This window comes from Canis aureus, chromosome 6, assembly GCF_053574225.1.
Source record: "Canis aureus isolate CA01 chromosome 6, VMU_Caureus_v.1.0, whole genome shotgun sequence".
In the NCBI taxonomy this organism is placed as follows: Eukaryota; Metazoa; Chordata; class Mammalia; order Carnivora; family Canidae; genus Canis; species Canis aureus.
The window spans coordinates 72,679,110-72,699,089 of record NC_135616.1 but is presented as its reverse complement, the minus strand read 5'-3'; the positions used below and the strand labels follow the sequence as shown (position 1 = coordinate 72,699,089).

Below are 19,980 nucleotides of genomic sequence, written 5' to 3'. Positions count from 1 at the left end.
CCAATTACAGTTGACCTTTGAACAACCGCAGGTGGTAGGGAGTGCCCCCCCCTCTCCACCCCCACACTAGAAACTCTGAAAAGGACTTTTAACCACCCCCCCCCTCAGAACTTTACTAATCCCCTACTGTTGACCAGAAGCGTTTCTAATAATATAAACAGGCAACACATACGTTTGTTATAGCAACATTATATATTGTATTCTTTTACAATAAGGTAACATAGGGAAAGAGAAAACGTTAAAAAAATCATAAGAAAATACATCTGCCTTACTGTACTATGTTTATCAAGAAACACTTAGCATAAGTGAGCCTGTAGCAGTGCCAAGTGGTGGTGGTCAAGGATCAGTTCTAGTTGGGAACAGAGCATGTAGCAGACATTGGCAGCAACCTCCAAGGCACACCATCCCTACCTTCAGGGAGTTTGGGGTCAAATAGGACACAGATGCTGAACAGTTGTAAGGGGACTGATTACTCTGAGAAAGGAAGTACAGGACGATATGGGGACATATAATTAATTATATGGGGAAAGGGACAAGCCCAGATCCAGCACTTGCCCTCCCAATTTATCTGTAGTGTTCTGGTTTCATTCTGAACTAATCCAGGTTGGCGGGGTGGACAGAGAACAAACAGAAGAGGTAGTGGCATCATCCAAATCCCTTTCCACTCTTAAGCAAGGCAGAGGCAAGGAAGTAGAACACACCAAGAGTGTGTGTGATACAGCCAGCAAAGGAGATAACACTCCAAGGAAGAAACCGCACCTGGTATCTAATCTATCCACGAGAACCAGAGAAGGAACACTGAGGGAGACCAGTGGACAGCCCGGCATGCACACTTCCAGCATTTTTTGTGTTTTTTTTTAGGTTTTTGCTGTTGTTGTTTAAGATTTATTATTAGGGAGTGTGCAAGCAGTGTGGAGAAGGGGTGGCAGAGGAAGAGGGAGACCGAGAATCTCAAGCAGCTCCCCACTGAGTATGAAGCCAGATGTGGGGCTCAATCTCATGACCCTGAGATCATGACCTGAACCAAAATCAAGAATCCAACACTTAACCAACAGAGCAACAGAGCCACCCAGGGGCTCCTCTCCCAGCATTCTGAAGATGATTAAAAGAAAAAAAAAAAACCATTGGAAGAAACGGCTCTCTAATGAAGACTACATAAAACCACTCATCCATTCCTCTGGATCTTTGTAAACTTTTCATTAGAGTCACATACTACAAGTGTGTGAGCCTTCTTGGCCCTTAAGAACACAATCTTCAACACTTTGCCAGCTCAAATTATCTGGGCCCCCATCAAGAAGGAGAGCCTGGCTATTAGCCTCTCCCATCATAAGGGAGAAGGACTACCCAGATCTAGCAGTTGCCCTCCCAACTTACCTATAGTGAGTTCTTTTTAACTTTGAGCTTTGCAGTTACAGAGTGAGCAGACACCAAATGAATCCTTCACGTTACTCACTCAAAATGACCAAAGAATATAAAGTTTTGGGACAACTGGGTGGCTCAGAGGTTGAACGCCTGCCCTCTGCCCAGGGCATGATCCTGGAGTCCTGGGATCGAGTCCCACATCGGGCTCCCTTCATGGATCCTGCTTCTCCCTCTGCCTGTGTCTCTGCCTCTCTGTGTCTCTCATGAATAAATAAAATCTTAAAAAAAAAAAAGAATATAAAGTTTCTATATCTTGCATGTTTCCTGGTCTCTACAAGCCCAACTTCTGCCCCCAGCTGAGCACCTGGCATTTAGCCAGATTTCTCCTGGTCATATTTTAGTAACAGCAGATCCCACTACGTCCCTTAGAGACCCTAAAACCACAGTTTACACATTCTAAATAAGTCCCATTGTCGACTGTAACTGAATTGAGCTTATGGTTTTTGAAGCTAGCCTCAGTGTTCAGCTAATTCAACTTCAGTAGCAAGTAGCGGATGGCCCAGTTCAAGGGTAGCACACTAGACATGGGTTTTCTTACAACGGCCTGGCACTGATCGGCATCAGTATTCAAAAGGATTAGGGGCCTGCAACTAGAGATTAACATCTTGTTTTCCATTTAGGTCATGGAGTTTAAATTCTACTCTTTTTTAAGGTTGGGAATGGGGCAGAAAGGTCAGACACTGAGCAAAAGTTAATAGATAAGACCAGTCTGTGACAGCTGTAGCTGCAATGTTCTACAACCAATCATCACCTGAGTAGTTCATACCCAGCTACCTCCACAAGAAGGGAGAAGCATTCACTCTTGTAAAAAAAAAAAAAAAAAATCCAAATGATAGTAGCACTGGAAAAATTCCCAAACAAGAAGGAATTTACCCCTTTTTTAGTGAGGAGTTTGTCCTGCATACCTCGCTCACTCCCAGGTCTTCCTCAAGGAAGAAAAAGAAAGAGCTCTATCCTCTCTGAAAGGTACCACTGAGTTACATACTCTGATCTACCACATGCACAGTGTTATTTGAGTGGTGGCAAGGGAAACAACTGACAACCAACTCTGCAGAATCCCTGGGCCTTCTGTTGACAGATTGCCTTTAGGAGCTCAGTTTATGAGCTTTTCCTCCACAGACCAGGTGACTTTCAGACTTTGGCACCTATTTCTATTTAGATATCAAGCTTGGTTCCTAAGCAACCAGCCAGCTCTCCTCCCTCTCACTTACCCGGTCAGGGAGCCAGCTTACTATACTAGCAGAACAGGTCAAACGGAGATCAATGTTGGACAAATCAGCGCTTGAGGGAACTTTAATGAAAGCAAGAAAAAAAATGTGGTGCAAGAACAATGCAGAAGGGTTCTGTTCCAGGCAGTTTTGCCTTGTACAAGTAGAATGAAGTCATCAGGTCAGAGTTTTAACTGGCATTATTTCAGGCATTGTTCCAACCCCTTCATTTTACAATAATGAATCTGAAGCCTAGAGGTTAAATGATTTGGTGGTTCAAGGTCACACCACTGAAGCAGAGCTGCAGCTAGAATGCTGGTGTCTGAAGTCCCAGGCCAAATCTCCTTCTACTATTTTACACTAACATTGGGAGGTTTAAAAAAGAAAGGGGGAATATGAAGGGTGATTTTTCCATAAATTAAATCAACTTCAAAAGCCAGATATGTGGAGAATTGGAGACCACTAACATTGTTAGAAAGAAGAGGTTTTGAAGCTGGTTAAATCTGAATAATAAAAAATATATGTACAATATTGTAAAAAAGATGGCATTCATGATTACTGGGCTGGCAGAGCAGAGGGTAGTTGCATGCTGGGGGTGGGCTGCATGGGCTGCCAGCTTTCTTGGGTTTGGAGGATGCGGTACAGCTGCTTCAGTTGAGCAACGATGTTATCTTTGATATCTGGAGTTGAGATCTGCAGGCGGACACTGCCACTGTCAAAGGACCGTGTAAAATCACCAGAAAACATCTCGTAGATCATCCGAGCTACCACTGGAATGACCTGTTCAGGACACAGAGCACACAGGTATCCACTGAAGAAAAGGTATTTTTAGAGAGCAGAGGGGACTCAAGATTATAGAAAGGGTTAGTGAGGCCCTGGGGAAGCCCCCAACTCTTATGTCTTGATACAGGGTATGCCTTTATCTGTCTGGACCATCTTGCCAAGGTTCACTCTAGACCTTGGTTCAAATGAAGGCAAAGACCCTATATCCTTCATCACATCACATGCCTAAATAAACAGCTGCTTATTTAGTAAGACTTTTACCCACATTTCATCTATTGACTATCTTTTTTTACAATCCATAGACCAAACCCAAGTGGTCTTGCTGCCACTTACTAAAATAAGGTTACATACTTAAAAGTAACTCAAAAGGTTTTTCTAAAAGAGCTGGAAAGGATCCTATCCTGTTAGGTTTCAGCAAGACTCTAATGTCAGTAAGAGAATGCAAGATAAGTTCTTCACTAAACCTAGCATCTACTATGAGGACCCTGTGTGCTCCAGCCTGATCCTACTTTGATAGGACCTACTTGGTTCTTAAAATAAACAAAGCTTGAGTCTGCTACTCTATCTGGTGGGATTAAAATGCACATCGGCTGATGGATCTTTGCTCAGCACAACCCTAGTCCTAGAGGCTGACGCATTCGTAAAAAGGCTAAGAGTTGTTGACACATCCTCATATCCTCACCTGAACCAAGATGAGTTTCCTTTCCAGGGGTTTCCCATCTGGCCATTCTTCCCCAAAGCATAAGTAGATCTCAAATGGTGGCTGCTTCTCTATCTGTCCTTTCTGGTGGGCAATGAGATCTGTAGAAGGTGGAAGAGCAAATTTGGTGTACTGGAGCCATTCCATATCCACTCAGTAAATACCATCTTTTATGGTGTCCAGTGTGGAGGCCACTAGCCACATGTGGTTATTACATTTAAATTAATTAAAATTAAATAGTTTCTTCATCATATGAGTCACATTTATTTATGTGCTCACTAGCTCCATGTGGGCTGTTGTGGACAACACAAATAGAGAACGTTTTTATCATTTCAGAGGGTTCTATTGGACATCACTAAACTAGACCTGGGGTTCAAATGATATTGTGAAATCTATATCTCAGTGTTCTCCCTAAATTTGTCTGTTTGAATTTGCCACTCCGATATTTCCCAAATGAGAAGAGTATATGTTTTGCCGATTATGATGAATTCAGCTTCCAAAGTTAAGGTGGCATTAGTGGCATTTGGCAGTAATGACAAGGCTGTCTCCCTCTTCTGTCACTAAAAGAGTCACAACCAACCTAAAAATAGCTTCCAAGTACATAGCTTTAGAGTGGAATGCCCTTCTTTGTTACCCAGGCCTCTTTCATTTTTCAGAACTAAGGTTCTGTTCTACCTTCACTTCCTCCAGGAGTTTTTTTTTTTTTTTTTTTTTTTTTTATTATTAAGATCTTTGCAGAGCCAGGAAAGTGGGTAGGGAAGGTGGAAAACCTACTTCTAGGGAGAAGTTCCCAGACCCCAACCTTCTGAAAAAAGACTTACCACTAAGGAATGTTTCCAGACAAAATAGTTTGACCTTCTTTTGCCTCTCAATCAGGTTGGGGGCAACAAGTGATGGGGCACATGGCCCAGACCAGTACACCTTGCACTGGCACAGCCTGATGGCATAAATTGCATGACCGCTGACCTCCAGGATCAGTCCTCTGTCCATGACATCTAGCAGCTTACTGGTGAACAGCTTCTGCTTCTCATTGGTGATATGCTCTGGCCCTGGGAACTTGACCTGTTCCAGGCTGACAGGACCAAAGAGCTCTTCTTGGTCAGGCATGGGACCCAGGTCGCCATAGAAGAGCCGGCAGCCCTGGGGGTTGCTCACAGTCATGGTTTGCCCGTATTCCTTCCCACGGTACTGAAACTTGATGTCCAGGTCAGTCACTGCAAAGTGAGAGAGGACAGTGAGAATCCTGCTCTAATGCTCTGCCTGTCTATCCCTGAGACTCATGCAAGTCCATCAAGATCAAGCCACTTTTCAGCTAGCATTCAGGAAGGTCACTACCGTAGTTATTCTTCCTACAACAAAGGAAGACCTCAGCCTATCCCTGGAATACTCACTCAAAAGACTGCCTTAAAAGCAGACAGTTCAAGGTCCACATATACTGTCTGTTTAATCATTACACCCTAAGTGCTAGAATTTCTTCAAGCAAACTTCTGGGTCCAGTCCCTCATTTACACTGACCAAGTCTTCACATCAGTAGGCATTAGAAGGACCCAAAAACTAAGGTATCTGGTTTGGGTCTCATTTTTAAAGAAACCAGAAGAATAAGGAAAAATACCAAGCCATCTTGTCTTTTATGAAAATTACACACACAGCACACACTGTGGATCTGTTCTAATAATTTACCATAAAAGGACACAGTTCACGGCAAAGTAAATTTTCACCCATCAGGTCTCAATTGAACCCTGTAAGACGATCAAAGCTATTAGCCTCTTGGACAAAATACTAGCCCTCACATCCCCATCCTATCCCCACTACCACCATGTATAGTGTGAAAGGGAGATGAGACAGTGACATTGATTCTTCATTGAGATCAATTTGTGTTCAATTTAGAAAGATTTTTCTCCCTTCCAAAATCCCCTCAAAATCCAAGACTTTTCTTGATCAAATCCATGGCCATTAATCTTCCTATCCCACAACTGGCCTTGTGCCCAGATCCCCTAGCCAAACTGATTAATCTAGGCTTTACACCCACCTAAGAGGTGAGTAACCTAGAGCTACAACCAGTCAGCATCACCTTGGGCAAGCAGACGTGAACTAATGTTTCTTCACTTCTTCCCTGATGATTCATTGGTCAACCAGGAACCAGACACAGAGGCTGCCTATAGGACAGGTAGCTAGTCTATACATGGCAAAGAAATAGAAGCAGCAGGTGGGGCAGGGAAGGGACTAGAATAGGAATTGAAGACCTAGCTAGAAAGATAAAGTCTCACTTACTTGGGAGAGAGCTGATCCACAGCTCTGGAGAGCTATAAAAGGGCTGTATAGGTGTCTGGGGTACATCTATTTCCAGAGGTTCAGTTTTGGGCCACACTGCTTCAGGGCTGCAGTTACCCACACTGGCTGGTGCCATGGGAGAACCTAGAACAGAAGGATGTGGGTGAGCGGGCAGGGGCACCACGCATGTACATCACCTGGATTGGGGCTCTAAAACCCAACAAAGTCAATAGATAAGAGCCAAACACTGGATTATGACTCATTGTGGCAGCCCATCAGTGATCCCCACAACTAACACACACACGCACAATAAGAAATACAGTTCCCCTGCTTCTACTTCCTAATCATATTAGTTCTCCCATAAAACCTGCATTTGCTTAAGATTATCAGACATGTGAGTTTTTTCTGGGGTTAAATGAGAATGAACATGAATGAAAGGCTCCCTGTTGCAGATTGTGACTCCAGCAATCAAACAGAAATTGGTTGTCTTCTTTAAAATGAACTTAATTGGGATGCCTGGGTGGCTCAGCAATTGATCGTCTGCCTTCGGCCAAGAGCATGTTCCTGGGGTCCCTGGATCGAGTCCCACGTTGGGCTCCCTGCATGGAACCTGCTTCTCCCTCTGCCTGTGTTTCTGCCTCTCTCTCTCTCTCTCTCTCTCGAATAAATAAGTAAAATCTTAAAATAAATAAAATAAAATAAAATAAACTTAATTGAATTAGCTGATTAGCTTTGAGAGTATAGAAATTCCATTAAAAACAAATACTTTTACATGCACAAAACATCTGGAAGGATACCCAAAAATCTGAAAAGATCAGTTTCCTCCAGGGAAACTGAACGGGGTTCAGAGACAGAAAGGAAGGAAAACCTTGCAATTATTACCTTTTTGTACCATTATGAATTTTAAACCATGTAAAACCAATATTTATTCAAAAGTATCTGATGAAAGCTTTTAAGAAAGAAAATGAAATACCCATCCTATTTTCCTGCTATTCTCAAAGTTGGCTTACTCCAAAGTCTACAGATTTCTCCTCCTAGCCTCACTTCTTAGGCATCTATTCTTCAACAATTCTTCTTCTGCCCCAACAGCTCTGAAATCATAGAAGTTAATGTTTCTTTGACCCTTTGTGCAGAAGTCTGGTTAAATCTATGTACCTAGTTTACTTTTTTGTTTTTATTTTTTATTTTCAAAAATTTACTTATTATTTGAGAGAGAGAGAAAGAAAAAGCAAGTGCACAAATGAGGGGGGAGGGGCAAAGGGAAGGGAGGGGAGAGAGAAAGAGAGAGAACACGAATCTCAAGCAGATTCTCCACTGAGCCGGGAGCCCAACTTGGGGTTTTATCCCAGGACCCTGAGAAAGAGTTGGATGCCCAACTGACTGAGCCCTCCTACTTTTTTAAGATGTCCCACATCTTCCCAAAAATTATCCAAAGCAACCCATAACATAAGGCCATACAACATTAGCTTTAGTATAATATGAACAGAAACAGGAAATCATGATCCTCAAAATAGGTTGCATCTTTTAAGGGGTGAAAATAACAGAACGAGTCAGCCAAAGATTTGGGAAAGGATCTCATATTTCCAGATATCCAACTCAAAATCACTAAGTGGGAATATAGCATGTGGCAATATTGACCTGAAAGAGCTCAATGATCTTTTTCTTTACTCATCACTTGGTTGTAAAGACATAAATGGCAGGTTAAGTGAAGGAGGGCAAGAGGACAGGTAATAAGAGTCATTTCCTGATTCTCAAAGGTAAGGGAATCATCTAGAGTAGGTACTCCAAAATCCCAAAGGAATCATCTTGATAAATTTTCTAAGTGGCACAAGTGTCTCATTTGACCCATAGCAGCCAGATGGAACTAAAAAGGCAGTGACAAGCTTCTCAACTAATGCATGGCATTAGACTAGGAGCATTTCAGTGGACAGTTCAAGTGAAGATGCTGAAGAGCACTTCACCCTATGTTTGAGCATCCTCAGAATGTGTAATGGAAGAATCAGTGCCTGTTCTGTCACAGTGACCTTCCAACCTCTCCACTCATTTTTCCTGAGATGCTGAATTCAAAAAGTCCATAAAAGCAGCAAAACATCTCTTGCAGATAAATTCTATCAAAGCTTAGTATTAAGAGCTGTAGAAACTACAAGTTCCCCATAATATAGCCTTAGCAGAGTAGACCCTGCTAAGAAAGTGACACAAAATTTATAACAAGGGAAATAGTGGACAAGTTTGCCTATTAACCATCAAAATTATATCTGCACTTGGCCTCAAGGAAATCAGTGAAATTTATGACAACTGATGTATTTGTATGTGGGATTGAGAATTAATTTAAATGTTTAATTTCTCTGAATTATCTGTAAGATTCAGAAGATTTTCTCTATGCCTGGAAGTTGCCCATTGGGATAATTGGACCAGCAGAGTTCCCTTGTCTATGACCTCTACTTGCTAATAGACCAGCAGCTTGACCATAGGGCATGGTCACTGCTCCCCATGCAGTGGGGCCTGAGAGGTCAGCAGTACAAAGTCAAAGCCTGTTCCACCCCCTTCATTCTTCTGTACCACATACCATCTCCCACTCACCATTGATGTTCAGGAAGGGGAAGGTGTCCTGGATGGGAACATGGTGTTGTGACTGATCGAGCTCATCTTCTTCATCTTCTTCATCTACATCATTATCCTTCTCATCCCAAGGAGCAGATCCAGTGGATCCTAACCAAGAAACAGACACATAAGCCCACAGGTGAGCCCCTGGGGTTGCACGGTCATCCTTGCAGCTGATCTTAGTACAGACACTCCCTGGGGTTCAATGTGTACCCTCAATGCCCTAACCAAAAGGAGTGGGCACCAAAGGTGTATTAACCTCTGGCTCTAACTCCTCCTACTGAGCTCTAATGTCTCTATGTAGGAGTTGCAGACCCTATCCCTTTCCCTAGAAATCTCTTAATTCCTACTGTAAACCTCTTGCTACATGTTAGCATCCCTTTTAAGGACTCAAGGATGCCAACTTCTCCACTTTGTAAGTATAATGTGAGGACGGACCCTTCCCTCTTGGCAGGGCCTCACTAGATTCATTGGAGGACAAGTCTTAATTATCTAGCTCTTGGTATTTGCTAAGCGTTGGGTAAATAGGAGGATCAGGTGGTATTCTCTTAGAGAAAGTATCCTACAAATTAAATAATCACTCATCCAACATTTTCAGAGAGAACTTAATAGCTTTTAAATGTCATGTCAATTGAGTCTTACAATAGTCTTTCAAGTAGGCAGGAAAGATGAGAGCCCAGATTTTGCCATTGAAGAAACTGAGGCTTAAAGTTCAAATGACTTGCTTCAATGTCCCACAAGGACCAAAGTGATAAGAGCAAGGTTCAGAACTCAAACCTTCTAAGTTTTAGTTCCTCCATCTTTAAAACTACTTGACCTCTCCTCTCAGTGTTGAGTCCCACAGAAAGCTATTCCTGCAGTAGGATTCTATACTCCCTCTACTTTCTCATGCTTTAAGCAGTCAGGCTAGTTAGTAACTATTCCCTTAAGTGAACGAGACTTTGCTGACTTTACATCTTTTGTTCTCTGGGTCCTTCTTAGGAGAAGAGTTTCTTGCTTTTACCAATCTTAAACTTTGTAAGCAATTTTCAAGTCAATTCTCTCTTTAAGAGTCCAACCCAAAACAGGGCTTACTGTCTACCTGTCCCCCCAGCAGTTGGGGCCTCACCTGGGTTAATGATTGACCCCTGAGGCTGGGGGATGTCACACACTTGATATATCTTCACTGGGTTCATGGGTACTTCCTTGGTGCCATCGTACATCAGGTTGAATTCCCTGCTCTTGTTGAGAGCACAGCGAAGCTGGGCCTTCCATTTAGCTGGGTCAGGATCATCCACCCCTTCCTGGTACTTCCCTGTCTCCACAGCCCACGCCTGAGGAACAGGAAACTGCAGTGAATGCCTGTTGTTGCCCAGAAACACTACCATGTGTGCTCATCCTCTCATACACAGACACACATGCAATGTAGACCCCTGCCTGACTGCCCCACCATCTGAACCCAACTTACAAAGCCTGCAGGAAGAAACACCACCCTCAGGACCAGGCCAGACAGGGCCTGAGGGAAATTAAGCCATATGCAAACAGAATCTTTTGAAAGGAGGAGCCTTATCTCAACTGTCAGTGCCAGCACCACCTGTTAAGAGTGGCTATAATAAGGGTTGAAAATAAAGAAAAGTCTGGAAAAAATACAGTTCACCCTTGAACAATACAGAGGTCAGAATACCAACCCCTGCACTATCAAAAATCCATATATATAATTTTTGACTTTCTAAAACTTAACTATCTTACTGGTAACAGTAGTTTAACATGTATTTTGTATATTATATACTATCTTCTTACAATAAAGTAAACTAGAGAAAAGAAAATACTATTAAGAGAATCATAAGAGAAAATATAATTTACGGTACTGTATTTATTTAAAAAAAAAATCACAGAAGTAGACCAGTGCAGGGGCACCTGGCTGGCTCAGTCAGAAGCCTGCAGCTCTTGAGCTCCAGGTTGCAAGTTCGGGCCCCACGATGGGTGTAGAGATTACTTAAACAAATAAACTTAAAAATAAATAAGTGGACCCGCACAGTTCCAACCCATGCTGTTCAAGCATCCACTGTATACACTAAAATGCTAATGGTAACTTTGGATAGCAGGATTTCAGGTAATTGGAGGGTGGGGGGCATATTTGACATTAATTACTTATATAATAAGACAAGGGGAGATGGCATGTGATATGAAGAGTTTGGCCTTGCTGTACCCTCCCTCTACATTCTTCAATCTGATGGATAAGTAATTGTAGAAAACAAGTGTAGAAAAATAATAGCCTGTAGGAGGGCAGGAAGCATACCCTGGGAGTTCAGCTAAAGGCGGAGGGCCTCATTCAGCTAGTCCCATGTCCAAGTCAACCCACACCCCCTTCCCTTCCCTAGTTCCTCAAAGTCCCACTTCACTGGAAGTACTTTGCTGCAAACACCAGGGCCCAGTGGCATGAGCTAAAGCCACTCTGGCTCCTCCTCTCTGGTTTTCAGTTTCCAGGTCTAAAGGTATGTAGGTTTCTGCTCCCAGGATATCCACGCCCCCCCGACTGCTAACATATTCTCAGATCTCTATGCTTTTTTCAGGACATTATGTTCCGATGCAGAAAAGGGAGATGTCATTAGCAGAGTACTCAAAACCAGGAAACACACCCCAACTTGTTCAAGCGAACAGAGCATGTTGTCCAGTCCCAACCCCTTGCCTCTGCTTCTGACCTCAAGCTGAAATGGAAAATTTCTGCCCCATCTGTTGAGCTTGCTGATCTCCCTCAGTCCCTATCCCCCAGAGCCTGACGGATCATGAGGAAGTTTCTGCCAATACAAATTTAAATCCTTCTCTTCTGGTTCAGGCTCACTTCTTACCATCACCTCAAGACGGGGGCAGCTGCATTTGTTTTGCAGTAGAGAACGAAGAGGTCTGACAAAGTGGTGCTGCCTGATGTGGCTGTGCAGCCACCGTTCCATCCAGCTCCCTACAGGGGATTGCATCTTCACTGGTCTGCAGTATCTGAGAAGCACATCTCCAGTAGCACCTGGTGGTACCTGACTGCTACCTCACCACATTTCCCTTCCGTTTATCTGATCCCCTGTGCCCACTCCCACTCTGGCCCCACCCAGTTGGCTTGGGCTATGCTGACTTTGGCACAGGTCTACATATTTCTGTGGCTCCCTAAACCCCTGTCCCTCCATGGAGAACAGCCAGACTAACCCAGAACCACAACCCTGGCTTCTTGCTCGCAACACAGTCATTCCCCCTCAGGGCCCACTCAAGATGGTGCAGAGGGCCCAAGGCTGATGCAGCAGGGGGAGGTACCCACCACATGGCAATCAGTGTGATTTATAAACATGACTTATTTAAACCCATTCTGAGTCTTGCTTCTGACACTCAGGTCACTGTGCAGGTCCCTACTCCTCTTCCAGAAATGGTAATTCACTAGTCCCTCCCCAAACATTATTTCACTCAATTCTCACAACAATCCTGTGAGGCAGGTAAGACTGGTTTCATCCCCATTTTACTGAAGGGGAAGCTAAAGCCCAAAGAGATTATGTGACTTGCTTAAGACCATATATGCAACTGATAGTAGTAGGATTTGAAACCAGGTCCTCCAACTCCCAGTCAGAATGGGGTAGCAGATAGGCTTGGGTTCAAATCCTGACCACACCCCTTACTGACTGTGTGATTTTGGCAAGTTATTTAGCTTCTCAGAGGCTCAGCCTCTGCATCTACAACATGAGAGTAATACCTCTCCTACCGAGTTGCCGATAATTAGATCATGGACACGGGATACAGAGCAGGCACTTAAATGCAGGCACTAGCATTTAATGCTAGTGTCCCCCTGCTCCCCTCCCGCCCCCAGATATCCTGCCCAAGGCCTGTCAGAGCTTGGGATCTGTGAAAGCACCCTCACTCTTCTCCTGACTTCCAAGGCCCTCTCTTAGCATTCCACAAACAGAGATACAGATATAAATAAAACAAGTTTCCTGCAGTCACCTTTTTCTCAAGCCCTATGCACACAGATCACTCTCGTGAGCGGGGCTTTCAGGAACCAGCCTCTTCCCCCATGGCCTGCCACCCTCAACCACCAACAGCAAATCCATTTTCAGACCAAGGCCACAACCAGAGGCCAGCTGACCCCGGGCAGGCCCATGCCCCTCTCAATGCCAACTTCAGTAATTGAGTCTGGCTTACAGATGTTTTCCTTATCATTTTCATATAATTGTTTTAAAATTAAAAGCACTCATTTACTTTCTTCCTAAATGATCTCAGGCCAATATTTCTTCTACCTCTTGCATCTATACCTGATATAACTGAGTTGGGTGGAAAATATCTCTATGATGGCTTGCCTCCTCTGAGGAGTGAGCCCACCTCTTCCGATCCAAGCTCAGCAAGAACCTGGGGCATCAATCTGGGTAGGGACTGGATTTCACTTCTAGCTTCCAGCTTATAGGGGGAAGAAAAGACTAAATTTACTACCTCATGTCTTGGGGATGCAGAAACTAAAGCGACTCATAAGATGGAAGGCTGACCAGCACCGAGAAGTTGGTCTGAAGCAGAAACACAGGGTCCTGAGTTACAAACCACATAACATCTCTCCCCATAACCAGCTTCTCAACTACTTCTTAGGCCAAGCTTTAGCTTCACTAAATTTTGTAAAATGCCATATGATTCAATCTTGTTTTCAGCTAAACAAAACAATTCTCACATCAGAGCTATTTTTTATATAAGAAAACATACTTGTAGAATAAAAACTTGTACTAAATCACCTTTAATTTATAAGCAGAAGTCATGGATGGAGCAAGGTATTTTAATATCAAAAGAAAAACATTCAGAGGGCCCTCTACACCCAATCTACAGGTTATGTTAGGAGCCTGCTAACACTCAGTAGTTCTGTCCTGGTCTGGAGAGTCATTCCCAGGCCCAAGCACCTCTCTTCATAGCAAGAGCCCTGAGTGAATGAAGAGTGAGAGTCATCTGCTGACCCCTGGGAACTTTTGGAACAACCACATCAATACAATCACTTCCAGTTTAGTCAACTGCACCTGGATCTTTTGGGATGTGAGTTGAGTACCTTCAACCAATACGAAAGAATAAACAGCCTCAAACATTACAGACATGCCCCAGCAAGAGAAATTACTATGCCTAAGTTTGGGCACCCCCTTCATAAACATTCTGATGCATCAGCATTTTGGATGTAGTGTATTCCTCGTGCCAAAATAGAAAACAGAACAACAAAAAAAATCCCAGAAAGTTCTGACAGAACTGGAAAGCATCGCAAGTCAGATTGGTGGAAGAAGTGCTTTACCTTGAAAATGGTATTTTCTTCCTCTTGTTGGGGGCTATGCCGGGTGGCATGTTTCCAGGGAATCTGGAAGCGTTTGGAGTCCCTGTGTAGCCAGATGAGCCCAGGGTACAGGCCACTATCCACCTGGGCCACCAGCCAGGGCTTCAGCCGAACTCTGCGGGGGTGGAGGGCCATGATCTGGGTGGGGGAGGGTAAAGAGTGGGGAGAGAGCAGGAGAATTAGGCCAGCCTCTGGGAACTTTTCCCAGCCACTGTTCCCGTATGATAGAACTACAGTTTCATTAGATTACAGCAAAGAAACTAAATATGGGAATAAACTGTGCCAGGTGGGGAAGAAAAGAAAAGAGGTTAAAAGGTTCTTTTGATTCTCATTCCAAAGCCATTTATACTTCATGTTCTAGCCAAATCAGACTTATCATGTAAGTAGATCACATTTCTTCTATTTAAATCCTGAAGCAGAAAAATAAAAAAGATGATGTCATTCCCGCTGGAGCACAGGCTTCCTGAAAAACCAAGGACTTTGGAAGAGAAGTGAAATTGCTCTTTTCAATCTCAGGAGAAGGGAGAAAAAATGTTATGGAAACAGCAAAGATAGGGGCAAGAATTTGAAGCGTACTCTCTTTTTAGACAACGAAAGGCGAATGGGAATATTTTAGTAAGAAATGACACAATCGTGGTGAGAGAGAAGTAGGCAAGGGGTGGGTCCTGGTTCCAAAGTCCTCACTTACAGAGATGAACAGGCAGTGTATCCACGGGGATCCGGAGAGCGGGGCCTCAAGTCAGCTTTCCTTTCTCTGGGCCAGCCAAAGACTCTGTACCAAGAAAAGGGGGTCTGAGTTGGTTATCCACAGGACAATCCAGTGGCTGGGAGAAGACTTGGGAACATAGAGGACAAAGGCTCTGAGGACTCTTCCTTGCACCTGAGTCTGGAAAAGTTCAGGAGCCCTAGAATAATCAAATGCTACAGCTCCTAACCCTGGACTGCTAAATACAATCACATGGCAAGTTCTGCTCTCTGCTCAGCCTCCTCCACCTGGGTCTGTTTATCTCCCCCACCGAGGCTAAAGTGAACCCATTGGCTGCAGGAGCCAGCCTGGGTAAAGTCTGCAATTGATTCTCATAAAAATACCCGGGCATAGCAGATAACATTCGGCAACAGCCAGCACTCACAGCAGCAGACAAAGGCCTGCCCAGATTGGGTGCCTTGAGGAAAAACTGGGCACTACAGAACTATTTGCTTTGGATGTTGTGTTTAGGTTTTTTTGGTGTTCTCATTTTGCTTTACCTAAGGTGAGGCCAGCAAAATCGCATTCACTCAACAAATAACGTGTTCTTCGGCCACTGTGTGTCCAGCACTAATGTCGCTTAGAAAGCACACTAATGTCGCTTAGAAAGCACATCAGACTCTGAAGAAATCCATACTGGAACTGCTCGAGCCCCACAGTGGCCCGAGGAAAGGAAGGTAAATAAGTCACCTTCCCACCCAGGAAGATCCCCACCTGGATCACAGTTCAGAAACCAAACCAGTTGAGTCAGCTGAAGGCTCCCACTCAGAGGAGCTTAGCTGAGGGGGTGGCTCCTAATACCACTTCCTTCCTTCCCCTGCCAGACTCCCAACAAACAGGGAAAACCCAAACCCAACTCGGCTTCTGGCACTTTAAGAGCAAGGCAGGACCTGCTCTCACCTGAGCCTTCTGACCCAATTAACCAGGCTTGCAACTGAAACCTTCCCCCTGGGAGCCCAGCTCACAGTGGGCAGGTAAGGTTGGTATGCAGTATTCAGCTGTCCCCCCAAACCCAACCCCCATGTTCTTGGCCTCGTTTAGGTTGTTTTGTAGGGCAGCAAGTCAAGCCATCAGTCAAACTGAGGAAAACATTTACCTTATAAGGAGGAGAGAAATGCATATCCTCCCAAGGGCAAGTTCTACCTTTAAGTCCTATCCTACTGGAAAGGGGATACAGCAGGGGAAGGACGAATAGGACATCAGGTAGCACATTGGTCCACCTCACGAGGGACTTTTGAGAATTTCTATTGCAGCACCGGTAAGTCCCATGTCTCTGCTTGTCAGACATGTGAAATCCACTTCTTGACGGACCACAGGCTTTGAAGAAAAGGGCTTATCCTCTTTAATCGACAGCTCATCAAGAAAAAATTAAAGCAACCGGGTCAACAGAGGGAACCGCACATAGTGTTAGGGAAGGAGAAGCAGCCACCCGGAGAGATTGATTGTTAAGATCTAGAGTCCTGGGTTCTCAGCATTCTCTCAAGATGGCACTACACCTGAGCAGCCTCACCCCAGCCTGCCTTGCTCCAAGCCCTACCTCCATCGCTGCTAACCCTCTCCACCTTCTCAAAGTCGCCGAGATCTCCCCCACTTGCCACCACGAGGACTCTAAAAACTGGCAGAGAGGGAATAGTTGGAAGCAACCAAAATAACAGAGGAAGATGGCTTAATTACATACTCACAGGCTGCACTACTAAGGAGCCATTAACGGGGTGTCTGAAGAATTTTTATTGGGTTTGGGGAAATATTTACAACATGAGGTTAAGGGAGAAAATACAGCATACAATATTGACTGTATAGTAGTATCTCCATCTTGTAAGGTAACATGCACTTGTGTACATATGGCACATACACACAGTTAAAAAAAGGAAAAGAAATAATATACCAAAGTAACAAGACATTCATAATGGTTACTTGTGATAGGATTATGGCTGAACTTTATACTTGTCTATATATACTTTCCTATATAATCCACATTTTCCTACAATGATGTTTCAATTTACAATAAAATGAAACAAAAACTACAAGTTGTATTTCTTTTTAAAAATTTTATTTATTTGAGAAAAAGTGAGAACAAGCAGGAAGAGGGGCAGAGGGTGAAGGAGAAGTAGACTCCCCTCTGAGCAGGGAGCAAAGCAGGGAGCACCAATAAACAAGGGGCCCGATCCCAGAATCCTGGGATCCTGACCTGAGCCGAACGAAGGTAGATGCTAAACCAACTGAGTCACCCAGTCGCCCCTACAAGTAGTATTTTTTTTAACTACAGGAAGCTAAGACATTTCTCGGCCATATAAAAGATATGTATAGATTTAGATAGATATAGATAGGTTTAAAAGATGATGCCCCTCAGCTGCTAAGACCTTGATACCAACAATCCTTCATAACTACATGGACTTTACAGGTTTTTTTTTTTTTTTAAGATTTTTTTTTTTATTTATCCATAAGAGACACAGGCAGAGGGAGAAACAGGCTCCGTGCAGGGAGCCTGATGTGGGACTCGATCCCAGACCCCAGGATCATGCTCTGGGCCAAAGGCAGACGCCCAACCGCTGAGCCACCCAGGCATTCCAACTTTACAGTTTTTATATGCACTTTTATTTAACGTGTTTGATTTCATCCTCATGATCTGGAAGTAGTACTCTTATCATCCCTATTTTTATAGCTGGTTAATTAAGACACAGAAAAGCTCTTCATCTGGGGCCTGGACCCAACACTCCTGAGTCAGAGTGTGCTGTACTGAATCCTGCCACTGTAGCCTGCCTTCCAAGTCCCTCCTTCTACACACTAAGAGAGTAAACCAAAATATTAACAAGATGCCAGCGGCATGAAGAGCCAAGAAGTGGCTAGGGAGGAGGCTGCAAGACACCCACCCCCAAACACACCTAAATCAGAGTTCTCTTTCTAAACATGCTCATCACCCAAATCTCAATGCCCACAGAACTAGGCTAGCTGAACTCGGCCCTGATATCTCTAGCGGCCATCACAGTGAAATTCAAGGCCTGTGTCTCCAACAGGTACTTACCCAGCCAAAGAACAAAGATGCTAACCCATCCACTCCCCTCACACCAGGCCTTGAGCAGGGATACTTTCAACCTCCCCACGGCACTAACTGTTCTCTCTCACACCCACTCCAGGGAGCAGGGCCTTTATAAAAACCTCCACTGCCACCTCTGCGGCCCCTGCCCAGACTCCTTTCCAGGGCACCACTACCTCAAAGTCGAGATTCGAGATTGGGCTGCCAATGGTTCAGCTCAGAGTAAAACGCCCTTGCCAGGTAGTCCTGCTTTTCCCTTTCCACTGAGGGAACTGAAGACCATCTTCCAAGTTCCCCCACCTTTCCTCCATTTAGTTTAGCCCTGCTTGGAGGTGAATTCCAAGTCTCTAGCCATAATTCCCATGCCCTTCCTCCCTGCTGGATTGAAGTTGGGGGCTGGTGAGAGGGAGCCACAAGGTATTGGGTGCTGCTGTCATGCGTTACGCACACACCTCAAACTAATCTAGTCTCCTGGGTCAGCACCAGCCTTCACCAACTCCTACACAAGCACCTTCTCCCTCCCTCTCCCTTCTCCGGGCTTCCATTTTTGACATCCCCTAGGAAAGCAGGGTTGGGACAGAGATGACCTCCTTACTGCAAAGCAGGCTCCCTGTAAAGAGTGGCACCCGGGGCCTCCTTTCCAGTCGGGCCTAGGAGACTTTCCCCATTTTTCCACACCCACCCTCCATCCCCTTCAGGCGAAGAGGGCCTCACCCCCAGAGCAACCACACCCAGGGCCACTCTCCCCAGCGCCAAGCTTGGCTACTTGGAAATCCAAGGGTGTCTCCCAGGCCCAAGGCAGGAGCCTGATTGCACTAAACAAACTCAAGGGAAAAAAAAACTAAACTAAACTAAACAAAACTGGCTAAAGCTCCTGGCCGCCCCTACCCCCCATTTCTCCAACACCCACCAGGACTAAGGGCCTGCAGGCCTGGGAAATTCCCTCTTTGGGACACCGGGGCCAGCGGCCCAGCAAGACCGGAGGAGGGGAGGCGCCGGAGCTCCGTCCCAGCGTAGGGGTAGGGGTAGGGGCGGAGAGCAGCGCACTCCGGGAGGGCAGGGAGGGAAAGGGGGTAGAGAACGAAGTGTGGGGTCGGGGGAGGGGGGGGCGCGGCCACTTCGGGGCTAGCACCGCCCCAGAGCTCCCTAAAGCCAGGCGACAGCCACCCCACCCCAGGGGTTCTCCCCAAACAGGCTGTCCCCAAAGCAAGGTTCCTAACCCCAAACTCGGCGGGCGGGTGTGTCCCCAACCGCCCCCACCCCCCACCCCCACTTCCGAAGCTAGAGTCCAGAAGTTAGCGTCCTCACCTCTTCTCGATCCGGCTACCTCCGAACCCCGTCCCCAGCTACGATCACCCGGCGCCACCGCTGTCCTCGAGCGGCCGGGGAAGCAACAGCCGGCCCCGCGCAGCCCGCGACTCCGAGCGCCGCTCCCCCGCCCGCCCCGGCGCTTACCTGCCCGGCCCAGGTGCGCCGAGCGCACGTCAGCGCCTCGCCCTGGGACGCCGCCGCCCCCTCCGCCGCCCGGCCCCGCCCCCCAGGTGCGGCCCCGCCCCCTCGCGGCGAGGATTGGCGGGTCGCGGGACAGGGGATACTCCGCGTTCCTGGCGGTGCTGGGGGCTGCTGGGGGTGCTGGGCCCTCGCCACCCCGCTCTGGGGCTCTTAACCCCCGGCCGAGAGAATTCCCCGACTCGGTCTGGACCTCGTTGTGCCTCCGGCCTCGTGGTCTTGGACCCTGGAAGCGACTGGGAAGTCAGATCCGAAGCCCAAAGGGTGCCTCCCCTTTCCTCATGCCCCATAGTCACCCTGCAGTGTGGAGACAGTTAACCTACAAATCAGGGTTTAGAGTAGGGCTGGCCCTGCTACTACCTGTGGGCCTGTAAGTAAGTGAGTGGAATCTAGAACAGG

At 45.7% G+C, this 19,980-nt stretch overlaps 1 protein-coding gene across 2 annotated transcripts; it reads right to left on the bottom strand.

Annotated features, from left to right (window-relative positions):
• Positions 1 to 173: 173 nt before the first annotated feature.
• Positions 174 to 19,588, bottom strand: IRF6 (interferon regulatory factor 6). Of its 2 annotated transcripts, none has more exons than XM_077902235.1 (9): positions 19,528 to 19,588; positions 14,982 to 15,065; positions 14,255 to 14,431; positions 10,094 to 10,298; positions 8,965 to 9,093; positions 6,385 to 6,528; positions 4,935 to 5,327; positions 4,096 to 4,214; positions 174 to 3,410 (listed from the first exon to the last, which is right to left on the bottom strand). In XM_077902235.1, the coding sequence occupies exons 3-9, from the start codon at positions 14,426 to 14,428 to the stop codon at positions 3,186 to 3,188; spliced, it is 1,389 nt and encodes a 462-aa protein (XP_077758361.1). In that variant the 5' UTR covers positions 14,429 to 14,431; positions 14,982 to 15,065; positions 19,528 to 19,588; the 3' UTR covers positions 174 to 3,185. The 2 variants fall into 2 exon arrangements, with proteins under 2 accessions (XP_077758361.1, XP_077758360.1); XM_077902234.1 differs by lacking the exon at positions 19,528 to 19,588 and adding an exon at positions 19,381 to 19,521.
• Between the last annotated feature and the right edge of the window lie 392 nt (positions 19,589 to 19,980).